General features: G+C 40.3%; 1 protein-coding gene across 5 annotated transcripts in view; it reads right to left on the reverse strand.

The window, feature by feature from the left end:
• Nucleotides 1-10,034: 10,034 nt before the first annotated feature.
• PARG (poly(ADP-ribose) glycohydrolase) overlaps nucleotides 10,035-24,504 on the reverse strand; it is a 71,099-nt gene continuing 56,629 nt past the window's right edge. For all 5 annotated transcript variants that reach the window (XM_055808308.1, XM_055808303.1, XM_055808290.1 and 2 more), the window contains exons 15-18: nucleotides 23,637-23,745; nucleotides 19,718-19,823; nucleotides 14,305-14,433; nucleotides 10,035-13,539 (exon numbers count right to left, since the gene is read on the reverse strand). In XM_055808308.1, coding sequence (XP_055664283.1) covers nucleotides 13,370-13,539; nucleotides 14,305-14,433; nucleotides 19,718-19,823; nucleotides 23,637-23,745 — 514 coding nt within the window. In that variant the 3' untranslated portion in view covers nucleotides 10,035-13,369. The remainder of the gene's footprint in view (nucleotides 13,540-14,304; nucleotides 14,434-19,717; nucleotides 19,824-23,636; nucleotides 23,746-24,504) is intronic.

The following is a 24,504-nucleotide window of genomic DNA, read 5'->3' on the forward strand; positions in this document are numbered from 1 at the left end:
TCAGCAGTGAATTTCCTTTCACTTCAGTGCTTTCCCTCAGTTTTTTTTAATCTTCCTCTGTTGGGTTGGTTGGTTGGTTGGTTTTTTTTCAGTTGGTATCGTTTATCAGGCTTTTCTCCCTCCCCAGTCCTACATGAGAGAAGCGTATTAATCACCTCTGACAACTCCTGCAGCAAAGTTTACATGCAGAATTTTACATGGCTTATTTCTATCCCCTTTGCTTGCCAAAACCTTGGGTTTATGTGCCATGAGCTTCAGTAATATCCCTGACATCCCAGAATAAACTTGCCATGGTAAAGGAATCATGGGCTGCTGGATGTCTGAGAGACAGGAAAACCAAGCCCAGTTTCTCACTGCTTCTTGTACTGGGCAGGTTAAATGTGAGGCAGTGAGGAAAGCCAACAGCATGCTGGGCTGTGCCAACAGCAGCACAGCCGGTGGCTGGAGGGAAGCAATCACTGCTCTTTCCTCTGCCGTAAGGATAACTGGGGTTGGGAGTAGTCAGCAGGAAGACAGAGCCAGCATGGAGGAGGAAGAGAGATGGTGAAATAGGAGTGGCTCAATCTAGATACAACGAAAACATTTTTGACTCAGAGGATAAACAAACACTACAACAGGGACCCAGAAACGTGGCAGATCTTGGAGGCTTCATGACCCAACTCAACAAAGCGTTCAACAACCTGGTCTGACTCCAGTGTGTATCCCACTTTGAGCAGGAGTTGCCCTGCATGACCTCCAAGCATCCTTCAAACCTGACTGAAGCATCCATGATTTATATCAATTTCACAACAGAAGTCACATCAGATCTAAGGTTAAGCATGCAATCATTATTTGGTCAACAAATGAACTCATATCAATAGTTTTATATGGATACCATCTATCTTAGTTTAAATTATTCTCTATTCTAAAATTTCAGGCTGCATTGCCCTGGAGAAAACAGTAACTTAGAAGTACAGCATTTCATTGGAAGACCAAGATCACCAAAGGCTACTACTCAGCCGATTCTGGCCAACAGATTAATTTCAAGTGACTTTACTCTCCAAACATATTCCTGGGTAGAATCAAACTGCAGGAGCCCACTTGTCTGGCCACAGATCCATTAGAGAGGGACAAGTTAGACAATAGAGCAAAATGAAAATCTGCACAATACAACTTCTACTTGGCTGTTTCACAAGTCTTTCCTAATAAACTAGTCCACTACAACTACAAGAACAAAAGCAACTGTTGCTGTAATTGTTTCTCTGATATCTCACTGTATTATCATTAAAATCTGAGAATAAACAAAAAGCTACAGCATATACAAAGCAACAAGTGAATCAATACAAGAGGTGGGTTAGGGAGAAACTCTGGCATACAACATATATAATAGCTGCTAAATAATGAATTAATGATGAAGTTAGCAAGAGCACTAAACTTAATTTGTCCTAGTAGTTTAATGGGAAGTTAGTACATTGGCAGGAGAAACAGCAAGAAGTTTTCCCAGTAACTGTGGAAGTGGGTCACCACAGGCACTGCAAAAAAGTCTGCCAGTGTTTGGCATGTTGACATGAACAAAGACAACTGCCTTTTCCTTATCCAAGAAAGAATTGAAAATACTATTTTTTTCTATTTTACCTGTGGATTAGGACAAAAATGCTAGAAAATTGTTTTCAATATTTGCAGGCATTTCGTTAGAGACTCCTAACAAAAAAAACCAAACCAAACCAAAAAAAACCCAACCAAAAATATTTTTAATAACTTTCTTTTAGCTACACCTAACACACAACTGCATTTTTTATGATTGTCCCTTTAGGTGAAAATGAAACATTTAAGTACCCTGACTTCATCATACTCAACTGGTAAATTATCCTCATCTCTTGTTTTATACCACTGTATGTGTTTTCTTCAGAAGAATCTATTTTGATTTTTAATGCTATTTACCTTGATGAAGGAAAGTGTAATTATCTTCCCACTTCTATTTGGAAGACAATAAATAAGGCAAGACAGTCCTCCATCAGTTAAAACTTCTGGGGTATCTAAGACTTGTAGCTCTCACAGGGAGTAGGGTTTGCTAATGAAGCTTTTGAAGCCACAGTGCAGGGTCTGATTGTAATTGCTGAAAGGTGACTCTTGAAGAGGTTTATTTGCACTAATCAACACCATGTTGTGCCTCAAAGCTAGAGTTCCCTTAGATGCACTGTCCCTACCGAGTTATTCTGCAGCAACTAAACAGGCTTTTCTGTTTACTTCTGTTCTGGCACCATATCTGGTTTTTTAATGGGATCCTTTGAAGTGGCTCTCCAAACCTGTTGTACAGTTAAAACTTTGTAATTTCTAACACTTTCCTCTTGCAGCCCCCAACCCCTTCCTCTCTGATACCTGAGCCAAAGGGACCTTCAGCAAAAGTGTTAATGTAAAATATCCAAGGGCTCAGGGGTGGGCTGCAAATATTGAATCTAGTACATGCAGAGTAACAATCATTTCTTATTTTCCTGATGGTGGCCATTTAGAAACATGACATTCACAGCACTAGGTGCAGCTGGACAGTATTAGAGTGATCCTTGTTCACAGCTGAAACAGCTCTACGCTTCCCTTAATTTTTGTTGCCTGCGTTCTACTGTACAATTGCTCTCCAGTAAAGTAGAAAATAACCTGAGCATCTCAGTTACGAGGTGAGATTATTGTTCATGCTTCAGAAGAACTGCTGATCCATTAGCAGCCACCATATCACTGAATAAATTTCCAGAAAAATAATGTTGATCTTAAGGGGAAAAACAGAACAACTCACCCCAAACTTACTCCCAGCATGTTGTATTATGTTTGTTTTATCAACTCAGAATAAATTGTTCTAACTTTGCTCTAAATTCCTTTCAGACTAGATGTAATATGTAGTTCATATTACATATTCAACAGTCACATTACATAGGTCCTCCTTTTTTACAAAGTCTTCACTCGTGGATGCTGAGCTCACTGAATTTATTAATGCTTATTAACATGAGGCAGTTGTGGTAGGTTTGGATTTGTAGCACTATCACTGTGGCAGCCTAAGCCAATTACAGATGTTGCCTTAATGAGCAGCCCTTTCCTGCATAGACCCATTTCCCTGGATGTGCACAGTGCCTGTGGAAGGCTGTCACTGAAGCCAATTAAAGAAGAAAATTGAAAACTCCATAAAGGTGTTTGGAAAGTGAGAAATAAATCCTACCTGTCATTTCTTACTCAATCCAGCTAGCAAATCGTGATTCATTACCACCCTTGCACGTTGTAGCTAGGGAAGGATCTAGCTCTGAAGAGCAAGGATTGCACATCACTTTGGGGACTGTGATTAGCCCAAGTCATAAGTAAATGAGCTTGAAGCTGACAGTTCACTCAATACTCCAAAGCCACTAAGCGTAGCTGGCACATGCTGTCACCAGCGGCGCTCCGCGTGCGGTGGAGGCTTAGTAGGAGCGAGCCAGGAGGCTGAATTATGATTCCTCCTGCAGACAGGGTGAACCTTGTGGGCCGAGGCTGAGATCATCGGCTAGACACTGCGAGGAGCTAAGTGGCAGTGAGGCCATCAGACCAGAACAGAGATATAAAGCAAGCGCTTCAATAAACAAAGAAGCTTTTGCAAGGAATTAACACCTTCTCAAGCGTATGACAAAACACCCACGGGGTCACCCACCAGCTCTAGGTTTGTGGCACTTGTGTGGTGTAGCTCTGTAAGGAAAAGGTGCAGGCTGCCTGCTGGACACTGAGCAGGGGACCCTCCCGAGTCCCTCACCTCCTCCTGGCTCTTTATTTTTTTCCCCTCAGCCCACTTCAGAGAATTTCCCCCACCTGGGTATGTTCCACATATTCATTTTTGGAAATGCTTTAAAATAGAACATGAGGGTACTTTGGCCACTAGTTGCTGCTTGTGTTATGTCTCAGTCCTAGAGAAATATTGAGGTGGCAGAGAATACCTGGTGTTATTTGCTGTTTCAAGATGCTGGTCACTGTGATCCTACATCCATGTGCGTGCCATTCCGTGGAACACTGGCTGAGTGTTGCTGGAGTTCAGAACCCAAAGTTGGATTTAGCTCCCTTAAGCCATAGTTCTGAGGTCACCGCCTCATCAATTCTCAGAACAGCAAAGCCGCCTCTTGCTTGTTTAACTATATCAATGCATTATTACAGTCACAGATTAAACATTTTGCGTGGGTACAATTTTACACAGATCTGTCAGCAGCTTTTACTGGACTGTAGCAGAAACTAATCTCAAAGTGATTTATTAACATTTTGAAGCTATCTGAGGGTCACATACAATCAAGATTTGAGGCAAAAAGAGGAGGATGCTTGTTTAAAGCAAACAGGGGTTTGATTACCCTTGAAACCTTTCTGAGCCAAAAGCTTTCCTAGCAGGCAGAGGAGGTTCCCGCTGTCAGCCAGGGTAACGAAACCTTCCAGAACTGACATGCAGAAGGTGCAGGTTCATCTGAGTGTTTCCAGCTCTTGTGCTGATGACTGACAAACAATTTTAAACTTTCAAAAACTTTAAAATTTAACCAAAAAAATGTCAATCAAAAGATTTAGAGCCCTAGATGCTGAAGGCAGATGACTTTAGGAGGCACTTAGTTGTCATTAAAAACACGTAGTCCTCATGATTGCCCGCAATCAAATGGTCAGGTTTGGGGTGGGAGGAGGGGGGAGCTCCAGAGTTGTTGCATTTTACATTTAATCTGCTGGGTCTGGCTGCTAGTTTTTGTGTACCTGGAGTTGGTGGCATGAGGGAGGGGTGAACTCAATCAATAATCAGTAGGTCTTTTTTTCCACTGTGAACACTCAGGGAATTGTCATCATCAACAGTAAAGTCTAAATGCCACTTAGCTGAGATTTACAACACAAAGAATTAGAAGCCTCCTTTCCTCAAAGTTAGAGTACATACAATCCTTGCCCAGAAGACACTGATTATTTATTATTTTTACCTTTTTCCTCACACTGCAAAAGGTTTGATTTTCCACAGAATGTAAAATCAAACATCCCTTCATTCCTGACCCACATTTGCTGTAGGTCAAGTAATTATGAATGAAAATGCCACTTTGCTTATATGAACTCCATTTACGACAGAGATGAAGCTATGAAATTTGTACTCCTGGCATCTTATTAATACTGATCTGCAGTAAAATTCCTCAGGCAACAGGCAAAATAATGACTTAAAACTGCTACAAGATAATTACCTTACAATGCAGGCATTTTGAAGATGAAGTTAGCTCTGGATTTGAAAACACAGTTTTTTTAGGACCTTATCCTTCCTATGAAAGATTGTGAAACACCTACAATTACCTTAATTTATTTCCATGACACTTTGGTTTAGGTCCAATCAATTCCTAGTACATTAAGGAAATTCTTGTCATTATTCAATAACGGGATTTAGCTATTCAAAGTAATTTTCTTAACCTTTAATTTTGAAAAGGTAAGTCTTCAAATCTTAGCAAAATTAACTTCATGCCATGGTGAGACACTTTGATCTATACAATATCTTTATTGCATCTGGTGTGCCAAGATGCTTTGATGAATGAAAGAAATCAGCAAATTCAGCACTTCCCTTCCACTCCCAGCTGAAAGCCCAGTGTACATGTGCAGAGGAGCGATGCCCTCCCTGATAAAAGGCCACAGAGGAAGGTTCCTCTGAAGCCTCTCTATAGCAGACGACATAAACTACATCTAAAACGTAAATGGACTCTCTTCAAAATTAATTTGATTTAGCTTCCTCCACTTTCATATGAAGTAAACCAAGCTTCTTTCTGCTTAGTGATCATCCACAATAACGTCACAGTTCAGGATCATCAGCTTTCCCAAGAGTCCCCTTGTAGGTAACACCTGACGGGGAAACAGCACAACAGAGTAATTCAGCAAATGAATTTCCTTTGTGAGTGGAGCAGGTCAAACTCCTGCAACGGGAAAAGATTTTCACAAGCGCATTTCACCCTTGTCAGTCCTGCAAAGCCAACAGACACCAGAAGGGACACCCTGCCTCCGTCACACATGGATACAGTTTCTCACGTGCCCAGTTATTGGAACATTACAAAAGGAGACAGCAGCTACTCAGGACCATTAACAGGGGAACACTGCTACTGATGAAAATGCACAAGCCCATGGAAATATTTCTCTGAAAACCTACTTTCTGGTGTTCCAGCTACACAAAGCAAAACAACTTACCCTAACAAGGCAGCCTGGAGAAAATTTTCCATGAATTTCTTATTCTCAGTTCTAAAGTTGCAACATTCTGGCCAGGTAAGGTGCTTATTCTTGTCGTCTCCCCACTGAAGCCCAAAATTAATTCAGCTTACCTGGACATGGTCAGAGCTCACATTGCTGTCTTCAGAAAAATATAAACTTTTTTTTTTGCCCTGCTTTCCCCCTATAAGCAAAGCAAAACTACTATCAGCATCCAGTCAGGACAGTCTTTCACAAATGGAAAACATTAATTGACCAGGCACCTAAGGAAACCGTTACAGGTATTTCTTCTTGGACGCTTACATGCGGGAGGTGGCAACCCAACAAACAGGAACACAGAAACAAAAATCAGTTGCCTTCCTGAAGTGTTTCCTGCCCTCTTTGCAAAAATCTGCAAACGTGGAAAATTAAAGGCTAATCAGAACACACACACACCCCACACACACACACACCCCCCACGCCCCAATAACTGGTCTTGGTAATGATTGCTGAGAGAATTTATGCATTATATTTGGAGAGCATGACTAAAGCAGATTCCTGTAGTAACTCTGGAAGCATTGACATTTACCCCTGGTTCTACCTTTGTTTTCCTGGTTTGGTTTGGTTTCTTTTTAGAGGTACTGTTAGCAATTTCTGAGAATGAATGTAACTGTTCCCCAACAATTAAAATAATCATCTATCTCCATAAAGTGAGTGTAAAAGACAGGTGAAAACAGAGTCTTTGAGCAAGAAGATGCAGCTTTTCCCTTTTGCCTCTTAGCACATTCCTCCACCCTGAAAAGTATGCCTGGCTGCTCAGTAGCCACTACAGAGCACGTCCAGCCAGGATTTACAGAGGTTTCATTTCTCAGTTGTTCCTAATGTAAATATCAGTTTACACAAAAACTAGTCAATATCGCACTCCCCGGCAAAAATACCAGTAACGCCTTTAACCTTTAGCTAAGGTCAGACATATTAAGAAAGTGACATTAAAACAGCCATCCTACAGTAACAGCCTGCAGAATGGAAGTCGGCAGCTGTGTAGGGGCAGTGATTAAATGCCGATATGTGTACATGTATACCTTGCATCCAAACTGGTAGCCATCTTTTGCGGCACTGCATTGTTTCTTGGTAACTCTAAATACGGACTTTAAAAACAACCCTACTCCACTGCTTCTTTCCTCCCTTCCTATTTAGCAAACGCTTTTTTATCTGTGCAGAATCTCACTTTGATAATATTAGTTGCAAAAGAAAGCAGCTATAATAGATATAAAAATTCCAAGCAGCTGCAGAAGGCATCTCTTTAAAGAACAAAAAAGCCCTGCGTCACTGAACTGGTCTTTCCAAGTGAACGTGATTGAGAACAGGGTAGACAAAAAGTGTCTGCGGACAGTTTTGTGCAGGGCAGGTAGGTAGTTACCTATGTATTATGTGAAATCTCCAAGAGGAGATGTACACAAACCAATATTAACACTCAGAAAGAGGAGCCGGGGCTTTTCAGTAACGTTTACTTAATCAGGCATGCTTTTATCATTTTACACACAGTGAAGAAATTACCTCATTGTATTTTGCTGCTCTGAGAACTGGGACCAAAGTGGTCCTCTTAGATACTCAAAAAGGGAAAAAAAAAAAGCGGCGGGGGGGGAACAAATCTCCCATTTTTTAGTATCACCTGTTCAATTTACCATTAAAAAACCGAAACACTAAAACCTCTCTTTTTTCTTGTTGTTGGGCAGGTAAGCTACAGAAAGGATTTTCAGTGCAAACCTTTTTCCATTTGATCTAGAGCAAAGCTGCCTGTCAGGCTGAGGTGTGTGACCTGCGGATAGCAGCCAGCCCGGTGGCGTTGTAAAGACAGCGCCATCTCTGCTGCGCGCAGGAGCCGCTGTCCTCTGCTCGGCAGATTTACAGCGGATCGACCATCACGATCTGTGCTCCCTGGGGGCTGTGACAGCTTCTTCAAGCCTCTGCAGCAAACATCAGAAGAGGGTGGCGCAGCGCTACCACGAGGACTCGGCACATACCCATGCTGCCTTTGACTGCGCACCAAGTGCCACTTACCAGAACTGTCAGGTAACCCCGGCTGACAGCTCCGTGAAGTAGAAGTTGATGGTATTGCTGTAATGGGGTTACCAGTGACAGATACCTCTTATCCAGCTTCTGGGTCACACTCACTTACGCAACGATAAGTGAAAATGACATACTATTAGCACAAAACAAGATCATAAATGCTCAGTTCTTAGCTAAAAAACCCTCAGCTTCAGACAACTGTGGCATCTTGCAGTTTCCACGATTATGGCTGTTCTCACTCTTGTTAAAACTGTTCCACAAAACAATGAAAGGTGATGTTTTGCAGATACAAAAAAAACCCCACAAACCAAAAAAAAAAAACCAGAAAGGAAAAAACCCCAGTCATCCATCCAGAGCAAATATTGCATCACCCTACGCTGGCTAATACACAAATACATCTGTGAACCTTAACAGAGTTTACAACAGCTTTTGGTATCCCAAGGTCCGACATCCATCTGTCCATCCTTCTGTCATAGAAAGCTGCTTAGGCTGCGAGCATGCAGGCTGGAACATAAATGTCAAAACTTGTGACATTCACTCGTCTGGGACTCCACCACCCAAGTATGACATGGGTGGGAGGCCAGTGGTTTGCCGTGGAGAAGACTGGGAAAATTCCACAGGGAAGCAGCCCTTGCAATTGTGCTTTGCCCCTAAGGGGTTATCTCCACAGGCTCCAATTGCTTTTAACAATTAATAACGCATATTCCTGAGGGTGTCCGCTGATCACAGTTAGATTGGTGACAGCTTGGGACAGGAGACTGGCAGCTGCTTCCCCTCTGCAGCAGTGGAGCGAGCACCTTCTGCGTCCCCACCACCTGGGACTTGCAGGGTACAACATCAGGGGCACAGTCTCTCCTCTACCCAGTTACCTCCCTACCAAAAGCCTGTCATCTCCAGATTATCCCACACATAGCCAAACACCACCTACAGAGGAGGACACCTTTTTGGACATTTACACCTAAACCCAGGAATGACAAACTGCTTGAGGACGCACCAAGACCTAGCGTGCGGCAAGAGCCAGCGTCACACGGGGCACCCTGCCCCGCCACAGCCAAGCTGCTCAGTCCTGCTTCTGCGGGCGCGCCTGCTGGCCCACGTCCTCGTGACTGCCACTGCTGTGCGACACACTGAATCCTTTGGTGTCAACACTATAAACTTTAGTAAGTGCGGCTTATTAAATAAAAAACAAAACAACAAAAAGCCGAACTCTAAAAACCTTGAAAAACCTAAATCCTTAAGAGCAATCAGAAATTGTACTTTATCCTGATTTTCTGCAATACTAAAAAAATTAGTTCCTTACCGGCTTAAAACAAGATTTTTGAGTAACAGTTCTATATCATCTCACTTCGGAGGATGTCGCTCCCACTTTTATAAACCATGCAAACATTTATGCAACATGTTCATTACTCATATCTGTTTAGGGGTTTATATGTTTTTATTTAGTTACATTGCCTTCATAAGGTTCAAAGAATAATTGCTTGCTTGCTTACCAGAAGCAAATAAGCAAACTGGGAATTAACATTGAAGCATCTCCCTATGCCCATACGCACGTATGAATTCTCACATTCATGCCAACACCCTTCCAATTTACAGTAGTTCCTTCCTTTTTACGTTGCTACGTGGATGGGAGCAACTGTTACAATATTGTACAGTAAGAATAAATCATTTAGCCATATTCTGTGTGTCAAAATACTGGAATTATTAAATTTATTGCTAGAACTATCTGTAATATTGTGCCACTGGCATTAAAATGTGCTGGAATTTCTCATTCCTGGAAAGTATGTTATGAGACAAAGCACACAATATCGCTTCAGTCAGAATTTTTTTAATCGTATTCCTACAAAATCATGTAAACATTAGCGTACAGATCCAGAAAAATCAATATAATATAAGGGTGCATAAACTGTAAGTTTAGAAGAATGTCAGGAACACTTCAACAGTTTATAAATTAATATATACAGTAATGGGTACTCATCATTAGATAAGAACACCTCAAAACTGAGGAATTTGGGTGCAAGAGCTGTAAAACAACCGAAGTGCTCAGACACCAAACTTGACTAGGAGGCAACATTGCAATCTACATGACTGCCTGTTGTTTCGTATTAAGCATTCAATTTAGTGCTAAAAAATATAAACCAAAAGTTTTGGTAGGAAGTTTATTTTTATTTGAAATCATATAGCAAACATCCCTAAAATAATAAAAAAACCCCCAAGAATCGGAATACTCCATAAACAGGTTTCTAGAAGAGTAAAACTGAAGCTTACTAGGCTGCACAAAGAGATCATCGGCATCTCCACTCCACGCTACTTCAGAGCGAGCACCAAAAGCCATTTCTAGGTAGAAAAAAAATCAGTTTCAGGTGGTTTATAAATGGAGTGGCAGGTGGAAGGGGGGGGGGGGGGGGGGAATATGTACCGGGCCAATGCAAAATTCCTGCTTCCACATGCAGCACTGTGGGCAGTTTAGCTTTTTATTAAATTCGAAAGCCATGGGAATGTAACACTGTTGTTATTTGTTAACACTGGGCTATTTTACTTTAAAAAAACCAAACAAAACAAAAACCAGACAAAACACCAAAACAACCAAGAAAAATACAATCTTCAGCCTGCCTGTCATCAAAGTCATATTCAGAGTGTTCTTACACCATTGCCCATTACAAGACGGGGGACACAGTAGAATGCAGGATGTATCACACTCATTCTAAACAGAAAAGTTGTTACTTTCCTTTTCTCCTGTCATATTTCATGGGATGGGATAGGGGGGCAGGGGGGGAATGTATGGGAACATATGGTAAACACGTCCTAAAGAATGATCTCAAATAAAAGGCATTCTTCCTCATACTAGAAATTTCTCGGGTGTCGGTGAAATTACAGACTACATAAAATGACTGGTATCATCCTGGGGTCACCTGGCGCTGCAAAAACTCTCTGAACTGGACACCCTACAATATGATCTTCAGAGAATCTTTCCAAAGTTAAATACATTTTTTCTGTTTCTAGAGTTGAAGTAGAATTTTACACCATCTTATTTTGGTACATTTTTCATACCTGACCAATCATTTCCCCTCACAATGAAAATTAATATTGCACTAATAAAGATGTATTTACTTACAATTAAGAGGAAGTCATGTCTAGCCACCTAAAGCTTTTTGCTGTATTTTCTTCCAGTTGTTTAGGAACAAATTCTGTCCACCTTTTCTATAGGAAATCCTGAGTAGTAAGATGAAGAAGGTTTGGCAGATAGCACCAATTTTTCATCACTTGTCTTAATTAACAGGGTACATTTATCATCAGCAATGCATCTAGAAGCACTACCACAGCTGAACATAAACGCCCAAATAAGAACTTATTACGAAACACTGTTATTCCCATGCCAGAATCTGAGCCAACACTGAAACACCAGGAGCAGGAGAAAAGATTTCTGCTAACTCCGAGGACACAAGTTGTAAACACAGAAAAAAGCCTGACATTCTAACCCAAATCTTTTCCTTGTAATGGATGGGAGAAAACTACAGCTGGTGGGAAGAATAAACCCCTCAACTGCTGTGTCTGTCACCTTCCAAGCAACACAATTCCAGGCTGCCCGCTCAGCAGGAACGCAGAGGTGCAGCGCTCCGAAGATGTTTATAAATCGCCCAGACTCTGCTATTGCTTTCACAAGAGCAGCTCAAGCAGCAAGTGCTTTATTGTAAGCCAGGCTGCCAACAGCTGCCAGCGTTTAATTACCATGTCGTGTTTCAGGCTTGGAGAAGTGTTACCTGACATTAGCCAAAAGAATTTCTTGATACTAGAGCCTTAGCTCCCTACATTCCCTGCTGCAGTTTTCACTTGTATTGCTAAACTCATAACAGCAACCATGACGGACCAGAAAATCTAACATAGAAAAGGCTAAACTTAGCAATTTGGGCTTAAACAACTAACAGACAAACATTTCATTGGATTGGCCCTGTATGTAGATGTTGAAAGTTTTATCACAGATGTATCTGTAAACTATTAGTGTACTACAGCAACACTAATTTGGTATTCACAGAGATAGTAACAGCACAGTTCTACACATCTTTTGCCCTCTCTTCATCATCATTCCCATGCCTGAAGACACACGGGTGTGAAGTCCTAACAAGATGGTACGTTCTTATCTGTAGCCCGCAGACTTTCCCCCCACTGATATGCAAGTGATTGCCATTTCCTCGCTCACGTTATCCCATGGGGACCTTATGCTCATATATATGCATACTGCAATAAAGAAGAACTGATATGACAATATAAACACAACTAGCAGACCTTAGCTCAAATGACTATCGCCAACAGCGGTCACCCTTGAGAAACTTCAGATATACCAACATGTCTAAGACCTTGTTCAATGTTGTAACAGATAGCACCAACAAATGGCATTGCAGTTTCACGTGGAAATATTCCCCTCTGCTTCTAACTTTGGTCACCTTTCTCATTTTCCCACCCTCCCATACTTTCTGATTTTTCTCTACTTCTTCATGATAACTTTTATGTCTGATTCAATAAAGACCATGCAGTTATGAAATGCACTTTAGCTCCTCCTGATTCTTTTCCATTTTTAGCTATTTATTAAAAAAAATAGATTTAAACCAGGACATTTTAAGTGAAATGAATGAAAAAGTTGGTAAGAACAATGATGGTACCATGGCCGTCTTAAGAGATAACCACATGATGATAGTTTTCAGTAAGAACGATCATTACAACGCTTCTCTCTGCAATCATCCCAGAAGTTACGTGGCTGCCTGTACTCCAGCACTAAACTTACATGAGAAATCTAGGCAAGATCTCCGAAAAATAAGGACAAATGAGTACAGAGAAATCTTCTGAAGTCTTCCAGCAATCTCTGACTGAAATACTACTGAAAATATCCTTCTTAACAAGGTATAATGCAAACCAGATTTACCAAAGAAATCTTCTCTGTACGCATGAACAAAGTTTTCATGTATGCAACCATCAAACAAAAAGAATCTTTCAAAGGTGGGATTTTTTTTTTCCTGGGTATTATACAGAACTATCAATGCAGTCAATATAATATATTAAGTCAAGCCAATGCATACATTGTACCCAGCAATTCACACGATATACCAGTGGGAGGAGATGAACAATATTCTGATCAAATACATTTATTTTAATCCTCAAAGCACAACCCTTTTCCTTCTTCATCATCATCATCAGTAGAATCTGCATAGGACTCAATGGCGTTGTAGATGAAAGAGTACAGCTTGACATCTGGTCCTGAAGTTGAACAGCTTCTGCATTCCTCATTGTAGTATCTCAGTAACAGCCTATAAATGTCCCCTTAAAAAGAAAAAGAAATAATTAAAAAACATTAAGATCATACAATAGGAAGAACATATGACTGCAAATGAAGACTAGAAATGAACACTCACACTGAGGAAGTGGCTAGGAACATCTCTTTAAATGAGCAGTGAAAGAGGAGGCAGATAGCTCTATAAGGGGAACGTGAGCGTATCCAGGTTTGTTCAGAACACAGGGTGGGCTCCCTCAGCTTTTTGCTGAGCTCTCTACACAAGCTATCCGAACATTAGGCTTGCATACATGTTACTTACAAACATACTGCCAATTACCTAGCTTTGTGCTTCTGTCCCAGACATTTAACGATTACAGTGGGGAAATGGATACACTGCTTTTCTTGTATTGCTACTAGATAATACGTCTGACCACATCTTTCAGGATCAAGGCAGAACCACTGTGAGACACATCTGCGTCAAGAATGCGTAAGCCGATTTTCCCTCCTCAAAGCATTTTGAACTATATTAAAAAACTTTTGCAAATGTTCTGTCTACCCCATGTACTGTATTTTCCAAATTCTGGAGCGTAACTCCCAAGTGAATTAGAACGGGATTCTAGAAGTCTTAACAGGTTAACACCGTGCAGCTGACCCTGAATCAGAAGAGTTTGCACCTGTTTCCAGAGTGGACAATAAACACAGACCCATTTGCTTGTGTTCAGGACCTGATGACAATAATTCTTATGGGACAAGTTCCACTTACAGAGATGGTTAAGTCTCTTTACTGCATGAAAAGATTTCTTTACACTCACCAATAGTTTGGCCCTTCTCACAGAGAAAAGTGTGCATGCTGTAAATATCCCGCATCAGCTCCACATCTCCAAAGGTAAAATAAACAACATCACGTCCAGCCTCAGCAGCTGCCAGTATCTGTATTAAGGCTGAAACCACAAAAAAGATGACACCCATAAATACGGAACAAAACAGTTCGCTGATGGGAAAAACACCGCCTAAGTTTACAGCAAATAATCATACCACCCATCTCCAGGTGAATGCTGCAAAGCAATTTGAACCGTGGTTAGATAAGTATTGCCTCCACTTTTAAAACAAAGAAAAGAATACTGGGCACTGCAGCTCAGAGTGTTGAAGTATTCTGCTGGAGTCAATAGTGATGACCACACTTACCTTCCAGATGAACAATGTGCTTAAAAATGAAAGGGTTTTTTTTTTGGTCCGTGTCTGCCCCCAGCAGCATGCAGCCATTAATATCCAATAAACGTGGGTGACAGCATAAAGACAGAGCACCATCTTACATCCCGGGTTAAACTGCTTGCATAGAGTCACAAATAGCGGGGTAAAAAGCACCCGCTAGCACATCAGTTTCCGTTCTCTGCCACCCTTGAGAAGGAAGGGAGCCAACCCCCCCACCGCACAAAGTACACTACACAGAGCAGCCACACAAAGCAGGTGCTGACCCAACTTTCAGCTCCCCAGGGGAGCTCTGTGGTTCTGCAGCCTCTTACTGTGCAGCGTGAAGGTGTCCACCTGACCCACCACAGAGGTATGCAGCGTGGAACACAACGGCTCTTTCTGACCTATGAGAAGTGAGTGGCGATGCCAGGAATGCAATTCAGGTTATTGAAGTTCCAGCTTTATGTCAGACTCGCTGGGCCAAACTGCATCCCAAGTTCTGGGAATAGCTAACATTACAAAATAGACTCTGTTCTTCTATATGGAAAAGAAAGAATGCTTCCTATCTTGGAAACAGACTTTTGAAGATTCATCTTGAGAAATCACCTGGGGTATTGACCAATGGTCCAGCTGAGCTGAATAATGACCCGCTGCAACTGCAGGAAGTGGCTCTAGTCCGGCTACATTTTCTCCCTTGTCACCCACCTCCTGACTTTTCTGCAGCTCTCAAGTGCTCAAATATTTCACTGAGCCAATTCCGTTCACAAACCTGGCAGAAAAGTTACACACAAAAGAATAAAAGCCTATTGTTTTCTGCCAGATTAGCAGCTGAATTGCCTGAGTAAAGAGTTTGCTTAAGCGCCAGAGCTGATGCAAGAGAGGGCACTAGACCATACAGCCAGGAAGGAAGGGGGGAAGGAAAACCAAAACCCCTCTAGGCAGCACCAAATTCTTGCAAGAACGCAGCTTTTTCACAGTACCGTGAGGCTGGGGTGTCACAGATGCATGCAATCAATTACACATTATTTGGACTGTTGTAACATTACCTGAAATGAATGGACCCAGCAACTACTTAATCTGGTGCAGCTTGTCTTATTTCAGGGTCTGCGAGTGCAGTTCTGATATTAATTCTTTCCTTTTCTACCCAGTAATTAAAATGTGATTGTCTCAGTAAGATTAATTTTAAATAAAATAGTGCACATGCTGCATTACCACCTGCTACTGGAAACTAAATAGAAAGCTGCTCATAGCTCAGCTCAAGATTCTTTCACATTTTCAAACAGAAACCTAATAAAATAATGCATTCTTTAATCAAGAAAACCTCTTGTAAACCCATAGCTAAAATTATAAATTACACTATTCACATGTGAAATTAATCTCAGTCTGGGAATGATATTTTAATTAAACTACTGAACCAGCTGTGGACTTGGTAAAGCTTCAGCAGTTCAGCTTTTAAAGGGTCTAATTAACTAGCTTGCATAGGGGAACAGAACCTAATGGATGTTATTATTCATTCCAAACAAACAACGCAGTTTCACTTTACAGAAGATATTAAAAATATTCTCCTGCTTACTTTGAATTGCTGTAAACCTTCTGAAATGAGGCTCAAAATTTCTGTCAAGAATCAGGCTTCACAATCCTCTGTGCATTGATGATATACAACACCATGTGAAAATCTCGTGCTACCAGTACAGAAAGGAGCATCGCAGGAAGAGCCATAGAGCCTGTGGTACAGGGGTCTGGAGGGATGTGGTCTCTCTTACCCCTCGCGCTCAGCTGATGAGATCCCATTTAACTCTTCTGGACTCACACCTGAAGGAATGGCTGCGTTGACACACCTTCTTCTATCACCCAGCAGGGGTGGCAGAAGCAGAATACAAATCCCTCTGGGGACCCAACTATCCCTCAGAGGCCCTATACATCCCTTTTATCCAGAGGAAAGAATGTTATCGCCAGGGGCTCCCCTCCTGCAGTACTGTTGCGGCAGTGCAGCCAAAGTCCAGAGATCTGTGCGAGGAACGTGGCAGCAGAGACACAGCTGGGGCAAGCAGAGCAGAACCGCACCACTGCAGGCACAGCAGCACAGCTCTGGGCAAAGCACCCAATGCTCCTCGTGTCATCGCCTGCTGTGTAAGCTCAGAACTGCAGTACTATCACGGCCGCACCTCACTATCGTATGCATTGCCATGACGCAAGGCACATGCTTTTCTCTCCTTCCACTAACCCTACAAGGGTCTCTTTAAAGCTGATGGCAGTCTTCCCATTGAACTTTATTTTCTCAGATAAATAAGAACACCAGTTCAGCTAAAGATTACATCCTCACAATCATTAGTAGTTAAATTAGGTATTTATGAGATGCCTCATCAGAACATCTCCTTTGCATTTTCAATAAAACAACACTTTTCCCATCTTCAGACAGTTGCAACAGAGCCCCTGCAGCTATTAATTGCTAAATTATCCTCTGGTTGAAAAGATAAGCTCTTCCAACCCCTTCCAATCATATAAACATACTTTTTTCAGTATTGAGAGTCTTAAGTTTATACTAAAATTTTGTGGAAATATCCTTAACTTAGCTGGAATCCAGCTTGTTTACATACCAGGCCTTTAATTTATTAAGCCAGATAATTTTTTTCCTCCCTTAAGAAGACTTCAGTTTCTTTAATTCATGACTAGAAAAAAGAAAAAAAATATAAAATACCATAATGCATTATGGCGCTTATCCAGTTACATCAAATACTTTGGTGGTTCTGAAGCCTCTGTTACAGATCCAGATACTACTTCTGAAAGGACAAGGGTGTATATTTAGGAACATTAAACGAAAAAGCAAAATTTTAAAACTATGAAAACTATTTTGTCATTGCAATACACTGCAAAGCCTGTGCAGTCAACAAAAGCTATTTATTTGGGTTCAGTGAAACTGCAATACTGCTAATCTCAGAGTTTACCGAGACATGTTCTGAAATGAAGTATTTATGACACCCTTTGAAGTGTAAAAGATTATTCACCAGCGCAAGAAATTTACTTATAATGAAGTGAAACCATTGAGAGTATTTGCAGTTTAGAATAACCCTACACAGCATTTTAGAACATAAGGGAGAAACAACTTTAGCACTTATGACTGTGCAGGGAGTATCTAAACTAGAAAAGACTTCATTTGTTTATCACACACCAAATGCAACTCTATTCTGACAAAAGCACACATGACTAACTACTGTACCCTTCGTTGCTCATAGTTTACAAAAAAAAGAAGCCATCTTGTTTCTCATCAGCATCAGCTCAGAGTAGAGTATCAAATACTAAACGACTAGCTCCATATCCATAGCACATCACTGCTGTTTAATTGTCTTTACTGATTTTTCAGGGTCAACTAAGAAATCAAGCTGTTCTACAAAAAGAGTAACCGAAATGCAAGTTAAACCAACGTCTGTCTTTGTAAGGTCTGCCAGAAGAATAGCAGAAGACTTGAGAGTGCACACATAGATTTAGATTTTTTTTCCTCACAGCAGCAGTGCTGTTAAGTGTTAATTCTCACAGACTTCTGGCGGGGGAGGGGGGGGAAGACTGACCAAAAACCAGAGGAAAAGTTACATAAGTGAAAGCTCAAACTAAAATATTAAGTTAAAATAAAACTGAGAGAATGTTCACCCTTACATGCTCTTGTTTTGCCTGGAGTTCCTAGCCAACTTACAAAGCACCACATATCTCGTGGCTCATTTCTTGATCTACATCGAAGACTTTCCCTATGGGCTGCCTCACCAAACGGGCTCAGCTCTGGTGGTCTCTGTCAGCGTGCTTCAGTTTTGAGCTCTGACCAACAGGCAGAGGGAGTAAAGCACTGCAGTGAGCAATCACTATTCTAAAAGTCCAGTGTTGAACAAATAATGGCTTAGAGCAGATGAGCCTTATTTTTATCAGAAACCCAGACATTAAAAAATACACATGGAATATCACAGTTCAGATCCAGTAAGAGACCTTATGCAAATCAAAGCATTTATTAAACCTTCCTAACATAATCATAATCAAGCACGATCAGATCCTGCAGTAAAAACTACTTCTGATATTGACAACCTGTACTTGGCAGCCCATTTTATCTAATGGAAATCAAAAAACAACTGTCAGGAAATCAATGAGCATGGGGGGGAAAAAAATAAATGCTCAATGAATAAAAAGCATTAAGAAAGAAAACTAATGAAGCTGGTAGCCTGATGCTTGTTTGTCTCAATGTAACTACCAAAAGCTGTTCAGAAAAGCAAATTTTAAATAGTCTCCGAATGTTTGAAAACAACAAAAATGTAAATGTCTACTTAGAACCATACGAATCAGAATATCAATTTAAATGTCAGGATCCATCAGTTCTTAACTTGATGGGAAAAAGTCTTGAATTAAAGTAGGCATGTGATACCTGCTGCATTATAAATACTCTAATTAAAAATAAAAGAACATGGGAAAGTTAGTGATACAGCAAGCAAGTCAGGAAAGAAAGGCGTACTTCTGAGTGACTGGAAACCTCTCTGGCATACAACATATTAAGGAGCAAAACTAAACATTAAGAATTGCCAGCAAGTTTGTGAAGCCTTGCAAATTACCAGGAACTATAAACAGCTTTGCAGACATACAAATTTTAGGCATAATCTCTAAAGACTGCTCCACAAAGGTCAACTGATTTATAGCACTGCAATGAACATGTTTCTTTTGTGAACAAATACTGTGTGCTTGCGCTTTTGGTTTCAGTGCCACAGGTCCTGTAAACGTGACATTTCACCATCACATACTTACCTCAAACAAAGCCAAACCCCGAAAATAACGTAAGAGCAATGTGCATTTTTATTGCTAAGGCCACATTACTCATGGTCTAAAGATCAAAGCTAATGAATCAGTTCTACGGACAGTTTAACCATTATTCCAATTCGTGGCTAAAATGTATTAAATTTGAATAGAACCAAAAAACGTACTTGAACAACAACAAAAAAGTCCAAGAACAAAAAAATCAACTTGATTGATTCATTTGGACATTAATGATTTGCTAAAATTTACCTTTTAATCGGGAGTCCCCTCCAAAGGCACCACATCCCCAGTTTCCTGTGGCTATTGCAGAGAGATGTTGAGGTGGAACATTGGGTCGAGAGAAGCCACAGTAGGCCTGCAGGCAGACAAGAGTCAGAAGATGAAGCTGACAGGCAATCTGGTACAGTATTTTCAAAAAATAAGGTGGCAACAATAATCAGTACTGTCTTCTAGCAATACCAAATTCAAAAGACTTCAATACACAATTAGTCCTCCTTTAAATTTAAGGTGAATCACTAAAGACTGTAAGGCAAGAATAATTTTGCCTCATCAAAGTGAAAAATTAAGATACAGATGCTGACTCCTAGGGATTTCTTCACAACTACAAGAAACTTGTCAGGACAGCCAGAGCACGGAATAACTTTAACTGTAGATTATGTCACAGTTGTTGCTTTTTGGCTTATTTAGCACACATGACAGCTGAACTGCTGTGTCCAGTATTAATGAAATGTCTCAAAACTAAAAATAAAATACAAAATGGCATCTTAGAATACAGGTCTAATGTAATAAATGAGGTTAGGAGGAAAAAGTGCAATATTCACTAAGAAATCTTGAGTAAAGGCAGGTGCTTCCATACATGGAAAAAAGGATAAAACTCTTTAGGATGTTTTTCAACAGTACAAAATGGTATTGAACTGGTACAATTGTCTGGTACAGATCGAAATACCCATAGTTTCACTCCAATCTGATCTAAGCTGCAAATTCAGGCTTGTGTTAGTTACAATTTCGCACGATACCAGATTCAGAGTTTGCATAAGGAGCACTTACACTTCATCGGGTGCATGCAGCTGCTCGAGCTCTTTCAGGTCAGAGGTATTATTAGTATGCTTCATGTCCAGAACACATTTGTTTTGTACAAAACTAGTGGACCAGGCAAGCTACTACTCTGGTTGCCTGGACAATAATTCTTCAAAATCCATCCTCCCAATGAGGGAAATGGATTGGTGTTGTGATAAGTTGCTGTTTTATTTTCAGCTTTTACTTAATGGGCATGTATTTCTCAACTCGCCAGGACACAGAGAACAAAAGCTGTCTCATCAGACACAGTAAGGAAGTCAGCAAATACTTGGAAGGACTTCAGCAGCAGTGACAAAAAATATCTAAGTGCTCCTGTATGACTCTTTCTTTGCAAATAAAGGGTAAAGATAAAAATAATCACTTTTTTAAACAAGAGATTATGAACCAATATCTGAAATAGGTTTCGCCTAGGAATATGAAAAGCAGTTTTAAAGCAGGTACTTTTCTATGGGAAGCAGAAGAGGTGTTCCTCTTGAACGACATAAATGAATCTGTTTTTAAGCTGTACAACACAACTTCAAATAAATGGTGTCTCATATTTAGAAGTTGTATCATGTTTACAATTGGTTTGTTTTCATATAAAAAGTGTTATATATAGTTCTCACTGTTAACACTGAAACATAACTGTTTGGCTTACCATAACTCTTAGGGAAGCATTTCTTGCCAGATACGAAGCTGTAACTTTTTTTTAATTGCTGACTACCTAAGTAGGCTTAATGACATCTACAAATGGGATTGCAAGCCCACGGTAAGTCAGCTGTTCCTTAGGATTTGGGAAGTGGAACTTGCAACGGGAAAAGTTATTGCTAGTGAGAGTCTTTATTAGGCAATAATCTCAAGGGGCTACCAAGGATGAAACAGTGACATCTCTTGCACATACATCTGTAAATCTTAATGCTGGAATCAGATTCAATGATTTTTTTGTTTCTTATTCTGAACAGCTGACTTCAGACAACATTAATCTTGTTTTCTCAGTACGGCTTAAACCAGCAACAAAGGTCAGCCTCAGACAGCTACCTTTTGAGAAAACTAACCAAAAGTGAACATCTGGTTCTTTAAGATAAATGGATTTTATGCAGGAGAAAACATACAGGCTTGTAAGAAAATACAGGTTGCAAGAAGAACCACTTTTGTTTCAATCATTTCCTAACATCTAACAAAATAACAGACAAACAAAAGACCCTCTGAACACTGAGCTGTGTCTACTAACACACAATACACTCATATTTCAAAGCCTGTGTGCATATACTGTGCATACTGAGTCCTGATTTATTAAATCATAATAGAAATAGAATTGCAGCTTATTCCATCCACTTGTTCTCACCCACAGTCTTAAGATTAATTTTAAATCAAACCGAAAAAACCCACCCACAGTACGTTCAAAAGTATAGAACCTCCAATAAGTGTAATGAAATTTTTACTGTAGTAAACAGAATTAACTCAGGCTTACAATTTTCTTTAAATACCAATCAGTCCTCAAACAACACCAGCCATACTGACACACTGTATAAAAGCTGCATATATCTACCATAATTTATTTTAAAAATCCAAACCAAATCAATACCACTGAAAATTGTAGGCAGATCATAAATTCACTGGAGTAGGTAATTTGAATTCTGTTCTACGATATCACTGAAGTTTACAAAATTCGTTTACTGTCTTTTTCAGGGCTAATTTCATTACCAACCATGAAGAAACAAGCTGATGAATGTTACTTTAGTCAAGATACTAAGATTTTATGACTAAATTAAATTAGTCCTTCAGCACCGTACATCATTTCTGGGAGGTGCGTGTGTGTGGGAAGATGAGCTTCCAGGTATATTCCTTTTGCATTTCCAGCTGAGAATACGAAACACATTGCCATATGTTTGTTTTGAACCCAAATACAAGCACAATAATACAGTATAACTGTATAAGCATTCTTGTACTCAACTGTCCAATAAAACTATCATTGCCACTGCTATAACAGACCACAGACCTGTCACTACCCACGCCTTACACTAGCCATGCAAGGCCCTCGTTCTGCTCCATTAGCAAATACTTAGAAGTTAATAAGGTGGCTATGTGAACCAGAGACTGATACCAGGCATTTCTTGTTAGGAGATAATATTTGTGCCTGGGATAACAGCAAAGGCCTTGAAAACATTGGCACAGGTTGAAAGCGAAGGTCTCAGAACTATAAACAGCTCAGCGATGGCAATTACTAGTCACTGAAAAGGACAACAAAAGCTGGGAAAAAACTGTCTTAGCCTCAAGAAAAGGAACAGCAGCAAAGCAAGAATTAAAACAAGTAACATGGAAATCTCAGCCATGCGAGATGATAAAGCACCTGCCATGGCTTGGGAAAGTAACCCCATGTTCACAAACATTACGCAGCACACAGTCCAGGGCAGAGACCAAGGGCTAGGAACCATCTAAAAACTCAAGTGTCTTACAATGACAGGATCCCAAATTAGGGAGAGCAAAAAGATGCCCACCACACTTCCACCTTCCCTTACCAAAAAGCTCTTCAGCCTGGCAACTTAGATGACCAAGGCCACCCTATCAAGGACCGTAGCCATCAGATCACTGCAGTTTTGCATACATACAGCCAACACAGGGTAAGGCCAAGGACTGTCTACTTTGACTACATAGTGATAATGATTAATAATGTTTAAGAATTGTTAGTAGGGAGTGTGCTTTTGCTGAATGTCAGTCTAAAGTTTTGTTAAAATGGTTAAAACTGGAAACATGAGGCACCCCCTTCTCTACCTTGACTGCAGGGCTGAGTAGGATTCAGCAGAGCCAGTCACAGGAAGAGAACTTAAAATCATGATTTAGAAGCAGGACAGGGAAGAGTTAACAAAATGTATATCCAAACTTCACTTGTATTTTTGAAAGTGAAGTAAAATACACCTTTGAATAGCATATGAAATGGTAAGAGTCGTTCTATTCGACAAGCTTCTGCTTTAACACTGGACAGCAAAACCCTGAAATACATCTAAAGAGACACAACTAAGCAAGAACTTCCTTAGCTGAAGATAATAATACAAAAATATTTGAAGTAGTACTATAAACATTAAAATGCAGACTGTTGTAAGAAGTTACTGGCCTTGTTGAGCTCTCTTCTAATTTTCTCTGGACCAAACTGATCAAGGAAACGTCTGAAGTGAAATGCATCAATAGCAACAATTTCAGTGTAGCGTCGCTGCCATTCATCCCTAAAATCAGAGGGAAGAGAAAAGCAGATGACATTAGTTTTTTAATGTTGGTCATATAATCATGATCCAAAATGAGCAATTCCCTGCAGAGCTTCTCTGTTAGAAGCAGCTAGAAAGGTGAGCTCATAACAGACAGCGGGTCAGGAATGAAAGCACCATCAGAAATGAGACAGGTCTCCTTAAAAATTCAGAAATAATCTGGCCAGACTTTGGACATAAATGTGGAACAAATCAAATTACACAGTACTATTTATTACGTAAGAATACTGCAAGGTCAGTGAAAAGCACTTTGGCTCTCTGTCTTCCTCCAACATTCAAATGAGAATGTATTATGTATGTTTCTACACCAAATGAATAACTTTGTGTATACGCTATGGTAACAATTTTTAAGAAATTCAAGACCCTACTCAGATCCATTTTATTAAATCTTATTTTGCCACATACCAGCTGCACTGCAGCACCTGAGGTATCATTGTCAAACTTTTTGTGACATTACAATCCAGAGTTCAGTCAGTATCTTAACAAAGCTTTGGATTGAATACATATAACTGTAAAAGATGTTGGTTTAAGAACTGACATCTTGGCAGGTACCATTTATTAGCATTAATATCTCATCATTAATAAGAGATAGCTTTGTTAGCTTGTTGGCTCTACCGAAGAGAGCAGGATCAAACAGCCAAACTCTCCATTAAGGCAAACACTAGGAAATACTTAAAGCACCAAGTTTTCAAATCTGTAACATTTAACTTACGCTTTCAC

This window comes from Falco peregrinus, chromosome 1 (genome assembly GCF_023634155.1).
Source record: "Falco peregrinus isolate bFalPer1 chromosome 1, bFalPer1.pri, whole genome shotgun sequence".
Classification (NCBI taxonomy): Eukaryota; Metazoa; Chordata; class Aves; order Falconiformes; family Falconidae; genus Falco; species Falco peregrinus.